Here is a 13,915-nt window from a genome sequence, read left to right on the forward strand (position 1 = left end):
AAAGGTTCACCTGTATTAAAAAAAACCCAACAGCTATTATATTCAACCAAATCTTTGTCAAACATGCTCTGCTATTGGCTCCAAGCATAACTGGTTTGTGATTAATTGTTGAAGAATGTGTTAGTTGCTTATTTGCTCCAATCTAACAATGCCCTTGGCTTCATACCATCTGTTCTGTCTATGTCAAAGTTTACAAATGGATTCATTTGGTTCGAGGAAGAAAACAATTTCAGAAATATTGAACTATTGAATCAAGTTCAAGAAGGGGAAAGCATTTTTCTCTCCCTTGTTTTGATTCTTTTGCCTTGAAAAAACTATTACATTTATTTTTCCATGCCCATAATTAATTTTGAACTGGCATTCCTAACTAAGCTCATCCTTTTGATGCTGCCTGGTTACTAAAATCTTGCTGGTGCTTGGTTTCAGTCATCCATACTGGCTTCCTGTCAGTCTCTATCACTGTCAAAGTTCTGATGCCTGACTGCAGCCCAGGGAGTTTGATGTCAAGTTCAGTCCAATTTTCTTTTCTTTTTTTAAAAAGAATTTTTATTTTTAGACAGACACAAACAAAACATAAAACATAAAACCATCTTCCACTTATCTACATATAGTGTGTCGGTTGGTTACAAATCTTTTGTGCATCCTCTCCATAGTCCTCACTTACAGTTTGTATAAATGCTCATATTATCTATCTAATATATATGTATACATTATTATCATTGTTAATCATTTATTTGACTAAACTATTATTCCATCATTTTATACGAGATATTCAAAATTTTAAATTAATTTATATTATAACAATTCATTACATCATCCTAAATCCATCCAATAGTAGTACATTTTTATATTATGTTCTGTATAATTCTATTATATTATAAAATTCTCTAACATATTTCATTACCGTATCTTTTTGTCTAACAATTGATAAAATAAATCCCATATCTTATAAAATTGTTTATCTTCTTGTTCTCTAATTTTGAATGTCAATTTACTCATTTCAGCACACTTCATTATTTTTTTAATAACTTCCTCCTGCATTGGTATTTTCTAATTTTTCCAATTTTTAGTAAATACAATTCTAGCCACTGTTAATACATTTACAATTAAGCATTTCAATTCCCTACTGTATATTTCCGGTAAGAGCCAAATTTTCTTTCATAGCAGGTTATGCACATGGCACGACAAGCTACTGTTTAGTTACATGGGTAACCTACTCACCTGACTTACGAACAAGTCATTTTCATGCACAGGGTTCCATTACATGCATGCACAAATGCCTCTACCTCTAAGGTTTATTTTTTTATATATTTATTAAATTTATTTACGCCATCCTTCTCACTGTTGAAACAACTCTGGGTGACTTACAACGTGATAAAAAGATAATATAAAAATGAATACGGCTAAGAGACATTGAATAAAGATTAGAACAGGAGGCTTCTTTCTACACTGTCACTCCCACTGGGGCCCACTCCGACTGATAGAGCCAGGTTTTAAGGTTCTTGCAGATGGCCAAAAGGGTGGAGAGGGATCCTCCCCTCCAAAGGGTGTGGGCCAGCTCTTCTCCTGGATCCTGCCAGTTAACATTCTTTGATAGATCCATAATAGGTCTCTTTTGTTGTAGCAATTGGGATGTGACTGCTTCTCAGATACTAGATGGCCATATCTGAGCTTTTAAAAATGTTAGTAGATCTTAATATGCCTTATTCAAGGAAAAAAAGTAAGCCTATTTGCTTTTGTAGATTCCACTGCTTTATAGAAAAGTTTTGGGTAAATCATCATGGAATTAATGCTTCATTTATACATATTTTTATATGAGATTCTCTAAGTATTCCTTTTAAGGGAGGAGGTCTTTGCATATATTGAATCAACTTTGAGGCAAGGTTAAATATTCTGATTTTAAAAAAACCCATAGACTTAGGTGAAAATGGACATCTGAATGAAGAAACTGGATTTTCCTAACCTCTATTAGTAGATAGAAAAACTTGAAACTTGTCCTGCTACATTGGAATGATAAAAATATAACTTCTCACTAGTTTACAGAATTTACATTATTTGCAACATTAACACACTGCTTGTTGATATATGGATTATAATCAAATATGGTAAAGATTCACTGAAATAGTTATGTGGAATATCTTGGAAAATTGATTATGTATTGCAATTTTCTGTTTCTTTTTTATTTTTTTTTTAAATATTCCTTATAACTTAATGTATTTCTTTTTTTTTGTTCTTTTAAATATTAGATATAATTTTCTGTTGTTAGATGGTATTTCCCTCTTCTGGCTCTTCAGATCTTTGCAATGAAATACGGCAATCCTAATTCATGTTTGGCTCCTGAAAGAGATGCTATTTAGAAATATGGGAGTAAACATTTGGTTGGTTACACATGTTCATGTTGAAAAAGTCACTATGGTAGGATCAAGTACTTTCACAGGTCTCCCAATTCGATCCCTGATTTTTTTTCAATTAAAGGAATTTTAATATTTGGATACTTTGAGCATCTGCTACCACTAAATGACACAATAGCAATAGCACTTAGACTTATATATCTCTTCATAGTTCTTTACAGCATTCTCTAAGTGGTTTACACATGTCAGCATATTGCCTCCAACAATCTGGGTCTTCATTTTACTGACTTTGGAAGGATAGAAGGCTGAGTCAATATTTTGAGCTGGTCAAGATCAAACTGCTGGCAGTGGGTTAGCCTACAGTACTGCATTTTAACTAGCTCGCCACCACACTCCTCAGTGATCAATGCCATTGAGGCACAGTGGTTAGAAGGCTACTTCTGCGCTGGCTGCCTGCAATTTGGGAGTTTGAATCTCACCAGGCTAAAGGTTGGCTCTACCTTTTTTCCTTCCGAGGTCGGTAAAATGGGGATCCAGATTGTTGAGGGCAATATGCTGACTCTGTAAATCACTTAGAGAGGGCTGTAAAGTACTGTGAATCACTATATAAGTAAATGCTATTACTATCAATGCAATTGATTTATAGAAGGCAACTTTACTTGGAAGGCATGAAAATTCATTGTGGAGAGCACCATCAAATAAGCTATAGTTATTGACTCATAAGCCATAGATGTTTAGGGATATCTAATAGTTTTCTTTTTGTGTGTACAGGATCCAAACTACTGGATACAGGTGCATCGTCTAGAACATAGTGATGGTGGAATCCTAGACAGTGATGACATTCTCCGTGATGTGGCTGATGACAAAGACAGAGTGAGTATTAATACTGCAAAGAAGACTATTTCTTGTATGTGAGCACAGATAAATTTTTGATGCTAATATTCTATGGAGAACTGGAAGACTTTACCTGAAAAGAAGGTAGCATTGAATTTTAAAACAGTCCGAGTAGAAACCGTGTTTAATAGTTTACTGTATTTTCAGCAAATCTATCATGCTTCTCTCATTTTATAAATTACTTGAGTTATATCCTTTTTCCAGATTAATAAAGAATTGGGGGAAGAGAACATTGTAGCATTTAAAACAAATAACTTGGAATTGACAAAGAGATCAGTTGCTAAGTAATATTTTTTTTATAATGATGCTTGTTCTAATTAAAGTTATAAATCTAAAGGAACAAAATGAATTAACAATGTGATACAAACATTTAGAAGTTTTACTCAAAGCCGAATTCTCAAGAGAGAACTATAAAAATGTCCTTAGGAAATGCATACTTTGTTAAACTTGAAGGATGCCTCTGAAACTTACTTTATTTCACTGCATTGTATGATAAATATTTCTACAGCTAGATTAAATATTTAAGTTCAAATATACATTATCTTGATAGAATGGAAAATCTTGACATAACATTTTCATTGTATTTCACATGTATTTTGACATAATGGATTTAATTTGAAGACTAGCTTGAAGCTTTCTGACTAAGTAACCATTGTCATGTAGAAGATTATTCAAGAAATTAGATTATTAAATTACACAAATTTCCTATGACATTAGATGTTTTAAGATAGTATTAGGCAATGCTATTATTATTTTATTATTTGTTAAATTTATTTGCTCCTATCTCACTGTGGGCTACTCTGGACAGCTTATAACAACAAAAAGGAATAAATGAAGAGTGTGAACAGAAGTAAAACAATAGAACAATAGAATAAACAATGAAAAAGAATACGAGAAAGCATCAGTATGATAACAAAAAGATGGCTGGGTGGAGACCAGAGAACAAGAGGTGTATGTGGAGTCTGCCGTCAATCCAGCAACCACTTCCAACATGGAATTCCCCTATCTGGTCCCCAGGCCAACCAGCAAAGCCAGATCTTCAGGCTCTTGAGGAAGGATAGAAAGGTGGGGGCAGTTCTTGACAGCAGGATGTTCCAAAGGGTGGGTGCTGCAGCAGAGAAGGATATTCTTCAGGATCCTGGTAGTCAGAATTCTTTGCCTGATGGGATCCATAGTAGGCCCTCTTTGCTAGCATGAGTAGGTCAGGCTTGTTCTACCGGGACAAGTTGGTTCATCAGGTAACCTGGACCTATGCCATTAAGGGCAGAGGTAGTATTCATCAGGTTCTGACTAGTTCTGGAGAACCGGTAGCAGAAATTTTGGGTAGTTCGGAGAACCAGGAAATACCACCTCTGACTGGAGATTTTATAATGTCCTTCCTCTGCCACGCCCACCAAGCCACGCCCACAGAGCTGATAGTAAAAAAAAAATGAATTCCGCCACTGATTAAGGGCTTTAAAGGTCATAGCCAATACCTTCAACTGAATTTGGAAACTAACCAGTAACCAATGAAGCAAAGGTATAATATGGGCCATCCTAGGGGGCCCCAAAGATTGCTCTTGCTGCTCTGCTTTACACCAGTTGAATCTTCCAAATGTGTAGTCCCCCCGAGCACATTACAATAGTCCAGAAGAGACATGACCCGATCTTGAGTAACTGAGTGCAAGGGAGGTCATGATCTAGGAAGTGTTGCAGCTGGTGTACAAACCAGAGTTGGGCAAAAGCTGTCCTAGTTATGCTAGCCTCCTGCAATTGCATCCAGAACTAAGGATGATCCTGAGGTTGCAGGCACCCAAAGCCACTCAGTCTTGCCAGAGTTTAGTAAAAAAACTGCTGTCCTTTACTTAAATCCCTCCGGCCTCCAGGCATTGTGAAAGGGCAGATACAGCCTTGCATGGGTCACCAAGTGCAGGGTATGTAGCCTTCTCTTAAAATTTCTTTTCATAATAATAGCCCAAATAACTTCGTTGACTCAATATTTTTCAGAAAAATAGAATTTCATGCCAGTTGGGAATTCTGGTAGTTGACATTCTGGAATCTGGAAACATCAGATTAGGGAATAATAATAAAAAGCTTCTCTGGAATCTTTTTACCTTTCACCACAATATGTTCCTACCCAATAAATAGTATTCCTGGGTTGCTTCTTTTAAGGAACGATGGAAATTCCGTCCTTTAAAGAAGACTGATAATATGTTTGGTTATGAAAAACCATCATGTTCCCATCATCCCTTACTTTCCTCTGATGTAGCGGTTGAGAAAAGAAATGTTGGGAGTAGATTTGGATGCTAGGACTCATGGGATCAACCTTTTAATGTAGTGAGATGGATTTAGCTTTGTTGACTCCAAGTAGTATCCACTTTAAGGGTAGATTAAAGTTCTTGTAGGTGGAAATCTTTTGATAAAGAGTATCAGGGAAGGAAGTTAACTGCATTAATTTGCTCCTGTCACTCCTCATCCCCAATTGCTTCTGAAAATATGAAACTTTAGAAACCCCAGATTTCAGAAGAATGTTTGACTAGTGAAACTATGTATGAGTATTTAATATCAATGACTTATTGATCGTAATTCTTGACTGCCTTAGCTTAAAATAGCAGCATTTGCATTAGTAGCCCAGGAGCCTGTCAGATAATTGAGGCTTACCAGTTTCTTCCTCCTTCTGTTAAGCTTTGTTTCCTTTCTTCTGAAGGCAAAACTCTGTGACAAAATCAGATGTGCAAGGCGCAGAGTTAATATTTGTATTGATTGCCACCAGATAGCAATGAACTAGAAATTCAGGCTGGTTTCTTGTTTCCTCAGAAGGCCTCTGACTGTCACATTTGCCAACTGCATACCTTTCTACGCCCACTGGCTTCTAATATTTTGATCATTCCCTTGTCATGAATGCTTTTAATTGTGCTTTATTAAACTTTTAAAAATCTTCAGTTAGTTTGGACTTGTATACCCTGTCTTGGCTTTCTCTCATATTTAATAGCATGTATTTTTTAAACAACAAATTGGCTAAAGCAGTGAATCCCCAATTTTTCTGGCTCTGTGGACTGGCAGTGGCAGGGGTGGGTAGAAAAGGGATGGTATTGTGTGTGGACCCACTGCTTCTTAAAGACTATAGCATTCCTAATAATATTAATATTAATAATAAGTTCTTAAATTATTGTTGATTAAAGTTTTCATTCAAAAAGCAGAATTATTTTCTTGTTTACAAGTTGGGTGTCAAACTTGATTTCATTGAGGGCCGCATCAGGGTCAGAGGTGGTATTCAGCAGGTCCTGACCAGTTCTGGAGAACCGATAGCAGAAATTTTGAGTAGTTCAGAGAACTGGCAAATACCACCTCTGACTGGCCCCGCCCCCATTATTCTCTGTCTCCCGAGTCCCAGCTGATTGGCTGGGTCTTCTTTTGTTTCCCTACACAGGAGAACGGAGCTGGAAAGCAGGTTAGTGGGGTGGGGAGGGAATGGGAGTTTGCAGTAACCTTCCCCCAGGAGTGGGGTGGGAATGGAGATTATACAATATCCTTCCCTGCCATGCCCACCAAGCCACGCCTATCAAGCTACGCCACGCCCACCAAACCATGCCACGCCCACCAAGCCATGCCACAGAACCAGTAGTAAAAATTTTTGTATCCAACCGCTGATCAGGGTTGTGTTTGACTTCAGGGGGCTGCGGGTGGCCAGGGTTGGCATGGCCAGCATGGCATCACTAGTGTCAGGGATGGTGGCCTGAGCGCTCCATCAGGAAAGGAGGCTCCCGAGCTCCATTTTCAGCTGGGATGGCCTCCTGCAACCCTTTGCCAGCCAAAAAAGGGCTGCAGGTGGGTTGAATGTGGCCCTTGCGAGCTATGTATTTGCTGGCAGAGCCAGGCCTTCACTATTTTTCATGGGCCAGATCTAAGCAACCCCTAGGTCAGATCCGGCCCCTGGGCCTTGAGTTTAATACCCCTGGTCTACTTGTAATTTGCCTTGTTGCATAGATAAGTTGCACAGTCATCTTTAAAGAAGATGGAACAAATGGTTATTAGACCAACAGAGAATAAATTGAGTATTTAAGAGGAGGTTGAGGCTATGATGAGTGGAATCAAATCTTAGAATGACCAAGGTTAGGAGAGCTTGTCTGGTGAGATTTGAGGAAGAGTATGGAGAATTCTTTGTTGTACTAGATTGTTGTTATTAAGGTTAAGTCTATAGTCTAAAGTTAAGCACAGCATAAAACATAATCAGTGGCTAAGACGCTGAGTTTGTTGATCAGTTGGCAGTTCAGTGTTCTAAGCGCTGCATAATGGAATTAGCTTGTCCCAGCTTCTGCCAACCTAGCCGTTCGAAAGCATGTAAAAATGCAAGTAGAAAAATAGGGACCACTTTGTTGGGAAAGTAACAATGTTCTCTGCGCCTTTGACATTTAGTCATGCCAGCCACATGACCATGTGGAGATGTCTTCAGACAGTGCTGGCTCTTTGGCTTTGTAATGGAGATGAGCACTGCCCCCTAGAGTCGGAAATGACTAGCGAGTATGTGTGAGGGGGGTATTTACCATTAATAAACGATACTTTGTTGTACACATCCCTGCAAGTTACATTATGTTGGTGGCATTGAAATAAACCAACCAATATTTAAAAAGGAACTGCTGCTAGAAATTCTCAGCAATTGTGCTTAGAAGGTGCTCTTTTGATCTGGTGCCTTTTGGAGTCCGCTTATTGTTGCCAATCCCTATACCAAACAGTGGCAGAATCATATGTCCTGAGATCTTAGACCTTAGATAGCTTTGCTGGCTGAGGAATTCTGGGAGTTGAAGTCCACAAGTCTTAAAGTTGCCAAGGTTGGACACCCCTGTCTTAGACCATGATAGGTTGGTGAATTGCAAAGGATCGAGAGCTTCTATTTAGACATTTAAAGAACTGAAGGTCATGTTTATTCCAGACTAAAGGTAATATTTAATTTTGGTAGCCAAGGGTCATAGCAGGCAGGCCGACGCCACAGTGATATCACCCAAATAAGGGTGAGACAGATTCCTGGGGAGCTTCAAGCTTGTTCTTTTAGTCAGGAGGAATTGTTTGTGTTCCTGTTTTTGAAGTTTTCCACCCCAGTTTAATTTATCTTCTGCTGTTTCTGCGATCCAACTGAAAGCCCTGGAAGGGTTACTAAGTAAGTTAAATACAGATAGTCCTTGACTCACAATAGTTCATTTAAGGACTTTTCAAAGTTACAAAGGCACTGAAAAAAGTGGCTTATGGCCATTTTTACATTTATGACCATGCATCCCCATGGTCATATCAGTGGTGGGATTCAGATTTTTTTTACTATTGGTTCTGTGGTATGTTTGGTGGGTCTGGCAAGGGGAGGTTACTGCAAAATCCCCATTCTCCCCCGACCCTATTAACCTGCTTTCCAGCTTTGTTCTCCTGTGTAGGGCAGCAAAAGAAGATCCAGCCAATCAGCTAGGACTCAGGAGGAAGAGAATAGATGGGGGCGGAGCCAGTCAGAGGTATTTACCAGTTCTCTGAACTACTCAAAATTTCCACTACCGGTTCTCCGGAACTGGCCAGAACCTGCTGAATACCACCTCTGGGTCACATGATTTATATTTGGATGCTTGACAACTGACTCACATTTTGATGGTTGCAATGTTGTGTGAGATTGTCCCAGAATTCCCATTTATTGAAAAACAATTCAGCAAATCTTTTTTTCCTATTATTGTGCTGCTAATTTGTTTAAAATGCTATATTAAAATCTATGTTCTTACATTATAGTTACATCTTCATATTTAATATTTTTCCTAGTTTTTACCAGTTTATTTTACAAATTATAATGACGTCTAATCAAATTATAGGTAGTCCTTGATTTACAAACATTTGGCACTGAAAAAAGAGGCTTGTGACCATTTTTCACACTTTTGAATTGTTGCAGTTTTCTCATAGGCACATGATCAAAATTGGAATGCTTGGCAATTGACTCATCTTTATGATGGTTACATTGTCCTGTGGTCATGTGATCAACTTTCTGAGAAGCAAAGTCAATAGAGAAACCATATTCACTTAACCATATTACTAATTTAACAACTGCATTGATCCAATTAACAAGAAAAGTTGTAAAATGGGGCAAAACTCACTTAACAAATTTCTTACTTAGCAACATAAATTTTAGGCTCAATTGTGGTCGTAAGTTGAGGACTACTCTTAGGAAGAATTTAGGAATCTTTCAGTGTTTAGGAATCCTGAATGGCCTTCCATATTGCATATCTAGATGAAAACCTGAACACAGCCTTAAGACTTTTTAAACTGAATGAAAATAAATAATATTTTTTTCTGTCTCATATCTTGTAGACCTGGAGTGGACTGGCTGACTTGATTTGTAATGATATATAAAATAAATTGTTTGTTAGTGCCTTGTTGGCACCAGTTTATCTATACTTGTTTCACAAGAGTTGGTAGGATGACAGGTCTATCAATATTACCCTTCTCTTCTTTAAAATCTGTCACGGTTTAGATGGGATATATGAGGAGCTGAAGTCCATGCATCTTGAAGTTGCTAAGGTTGAAAAACCCTATAGGAATGGTTATAACTGTTTTTAACATCCTATGTTCGGTAGCTATACTTATGTTTTTCACTGGCCTAATCATTTCTTAATATTCAGCCAGCAGTTTTGCCTCCTGCATAATATGGCATCCTTTTTAAAAAAAATACTCTCCTTCAAGGTAGTATAATGCAGAGTGGTAAGATTGTTTAAATCAGACATCTTTGCAAGTGGGTCAGTGTCATTGCTCCTTATTTACTTTCTTCAGGTCAGCTTAGCTCACTTATGGATGAGTAAATTATGGGCATGCCATTTTACCAGCCTGACCTTGGAAAAGAGGAGCTGGCTGAATTTGTGTTTCAAGGAAGTGATAGTGAAAACAAAAGGCTCATTTTTATAGTGACTGCTGAATAGTTCCTCATGAAAAATTCATAGAGTAAAACTGTCTTAAGTGATCAAATTGCCACCTGAAATTTCCAGTGAGATTACAAATTGCTTTATGTGCAAAATCCATTTTAAAACTCGGCAAGAGACCCTTTGATTAACATCTGCCTGTCTGCTCCGCGGGTGGAGAAAATATAGGGTTGAAGTAGCCCACATTTAGATGGCTGGAAGGACAATTGATTGAAGATAGTTTGTGGAGTTGGTCCAAGATGATCTGGAGCATTTTATGCTTCTGTGGTTTGATTTATTAAAAAAAGAAAGATTCCTTATCTTTCAGCTGGATTGCTGAACTCAATCGGTTAGTGATTGAGGTGAAGAAGGATACTTGACTTTCTCAGTTTTCCTATGAATCCACATTTTGATGCCACATATGGTAGGCATTCATTTCACAAGATTTTCATTTTAAGCATGAAGTTGCTTGTGAAAGGTATCTGGGCTGTACCTCAGTAGGGGAACAACTGTATTCATGTCCAGATGACACATTGTCATGGCCAATTTTTCATCAGCTTTTCTCTTTCTTTCATAAAACTGATGAAATGTTGTACTTGTTCAAATGCAAACAGCTTTATTGTTTCATGAAATTCTTTGAGTCAAAAGAGCAAGCTGGAACATGTCACTTAGATGATAAGTCCTGCTAGAAATCCACCAGAAGTTTTTATTTTGAACCCCTAAATTCACTTCTTTATTTTAAAGATACTCAAGCAATCATTGAAATGATGATAAAAATGGAATCATAGTAAACAGTTAAAATCAGCCTCCATTCATAAATGCTTCAGATACTTAAGAGTTAAGACTTGGAAACCATACATTAATGGCTTCTCTTGATCATTAAATTGTCTTTTCACTTGTAAAGTCATAAATAATTTGGGGTAGAGTTCTTTTAATTTTCATGTTTATTCTACAAAGAGAAGCTATATCATGGGATTGTCTCATCGGAATCATAGTAGTTTAAAAGTCCAGCTGGCTTTCATGCTGAAGATGAGACAACAACCTCACAGACAAAATAGATTAGAGTCTTGTCTGTTGCTTTAGCTTTAAAACTTCTGGACTTCAACTCCCAGAATTCCTCCTCCAGTCATGTTAGCTCAGGAATTCTGGGAGTTGAAGTCCACAAGTCTTAAACTTGCCAAGTTTGAAGATCTTTGCTCCAGACCCTACTAGCTGTCGATTTTATATCTTTCCTGTTGTTCGTCCTACTTCATGTATGCAATCCATTGCTTCCTTTCTGATTCCATTTAAAAAAAAATTCTTCTGAAGTATGACTAACAACATCTATGCTCTTGACATAAGAGAGATTAGTTTTGATTTTCTTATTTTTCAAGTTTCCTTGCCTGAAACTCTTTAATTTAATTGCTCAGATATATGTGAACCTTTTCATCTTCAATTCTAATTGCATTTTCCATTTAAGGTTTCTTTTTTCAGTAAGTTCATATCTGGTTGTTTTAAGACCCAATTCTTCAGTGGTTACATAGTCTTTATCAACTGGCTCCAATGTTACAGTTGGAACCATTTTAACAGTTTCAGTGCTTTGGCCAAATTTTTCTTGTTAATTTGATTCAGTTTTGGCAAACACAGATTTTCAGCTTCTTTTATTCAGTCCTTGCTTTTCACAACGATTTCGTCATGAAGCAATTCTTTAGCAACTCAAGTTTCTTCTCCTTATTGTTCTATATAACATAGTGTCTTCACTTTCTACTCTGCTATTGCCCAGTCTGCAAATTGATACTATCATTGATAGGTCTGAATAAATCTGAATTTTGAGTTGCTTGTTTTTTCCAGTTACTTCCAATTCAGCATTGGTAAAGAATTTTGCATTTTAAAATTACACACTTACGTACTCCATAAGTACATTTGCTCCATTATTGCTCTAAATGTCTGGAACTCACTACCTGATTTTGTTGTCACCTGCTCAAACCCCCACTCCTTTATCCTCAAACTAACCTCTGTTGACCTCACCCCATTCCTAAGGGCTCTGTAAGGGGCGTGCATAAGCATACAATCGTGCCTACCGTCCCTGTCCTATTGTCCCCAATTATTAGTTCCTATTTCTTGTATTTAAACTTATGTTTATTCTTGTTTCTGTTATATTGCAAGCTTTTGACAAATAAATAAATAAATAAATAAATACATACATACATACATACATACATACATACATACATATAAAAATAAATCCGGGAACCTTTCTTTCCAAAGCTGGTACATTCGCTTTTGAAATCCAGATTTCAGTGATGTTTATTGGTAGAAACATTCCTTAATTGAGTAGGGTTTTTTTCCATTTCACAAAACATTCGCTTTTGATTGCCTTCTAGTCACTTATAAACTGCATGCCTTGGGTGTCTAGTAGAAATGAGCCCTATACAATAGCATGAAATGACAGAGAGTATGCAGGCTTGCAGGAGGTGAGTTGGACCACCAAAGTGTGTGTTTGGTGCAAGTGCACATGCAAAGTGTGTGTGCACACACAAAGCACACCCACCAAGTCACACACTCCGAACCAGTGGTAAAAATCTTTGAATCCTACCACTGCATTACTGGATTACGCAGGGCCTGCCAACACAGCAAGGTCAACTCCTTTGGGGAAGGGCATTACTAGTTATGTACAAGCAGCCAGATGTTTAGACTGGATTTGGTACATTCTAGGGATGTGGGCTAGGCAGATGTTGATATTTTATAGCGTTAAAAACATTGTCACAGGATGCCAGCTTTTCCAAATCTGCTTTTTTTGCATTAGACTGATAGAGATTTTAGCAATGCCAAAGATGTTCAAGTCCAGATGTTGTTGGATTGCACCCAGGTGCCTATTATTATTGGTACTATTTTTGCTTATTTTTGCCACAGTCATTCCACTTCAATTTGCAGATCTGTGGGGTTTTTTTAAATTATTTTTTCCATTTCTTTCTCTTCTACTCTGCTGTCTCCAGCTAATACAATGTCCACTATTCACTCTCTCTGTCTTTCTTATTGTCATTTGTTAAGTCTGACATATTACTTGATAGATGTTGTCTGTTTGAATTCTACAGTCCCAGAGCACTTTGACTTTTTCATATTCTATTACTTTGTCTATTTTGTGGCCCCATCTGTTCTTGCTGGCAGTTAAATGGTATTTCTTGCAGATCTTTCATTAAAATTATTTATACAGATAGTCCTCAATTTATAACCTCTGTTTCTAAGTGAGTTTTGTCTCATTTTAGGATGTCTCTTGCCACAATGAATCACTGCAGTTGTTCAGTGAGTATTCTGGTTGTTAAGTGAATCCGGCATTCACATTGACTTTCCTTGTCTGAGGTCACAATAGCAGGAATCCCATAACTCTGGGAGACACTGCAACTGTCATATAATATGAGTCAGTTGTCAAGTGTCCTGAATTTTGATCACATAACTATGGGGTTGCTTCAGCGGTCATAAGTGTGAAATGGCCATAAGTCACATTTTTTCAGTGCTCTTGTAACCTAGTGAACAGTCATTAAATGAACTGCTCTTAAGTCAAGGACTACCTTTGTTTGCTGCCCTGAGTTATTTATTAAAAACTAATTGTAAAAGCAAGATAAAAATAAAATAAAAAACTTCCCTCAAATTTAACAGTGCTTCACAAGTAACAAAGATCAGTCTTTGATATACCCATGCCTAATATAAAATTTCTGAAATGGGAATGTCAGAAATACTACAGATAGTCTTTGGCTTACAGCCATAATTGGAAGCAGGGCTTCCATTGGTAAGTGA

General features: G+C 37.4%; 1 protein-coding gene across 22 annotated transcripts in view; it reads left to right on the forward strand.

Moving 5' to 3' along the window:
- The window catches only part of PARD3 (par-3 family cell polarity regulator), a 612,541-nt gene that overhangs the window by 99,306 nt on the left and 499,320 nt on the right, over positions 1-13,915 (forward strand). For all 22 annotated transcript variants that reach the window (XM_087915556.1, XM_026710113.2, XM_087915560.1 and 19 more), the window contains exon 2: positions 3,123-3,224. In XM_087915556.1, the coding sequence (XP_087771682.1) occupies positions 3,123-3,224 (102 nt within the window). The remainder of the gene's footprint in view (positions 1-3,122; positions 3,225-13,915) is intronic.

This window comes from Pseudonaja textilis, chromosome Z (genome assembly GCF_049901715.1).
Source record: "Pseudonaja textilis isolate UNSWEBS1 chromosome Z, rPseTex1.2, whole genome shotgun sequence".
Taxonomy (NCBI): domain Eukaryota; kingdom Metazoa; phylum Chordata; class Lepidosauria; order Squamata; family Elapidae; genus Pseudonaja; species Pseudonaja textilis.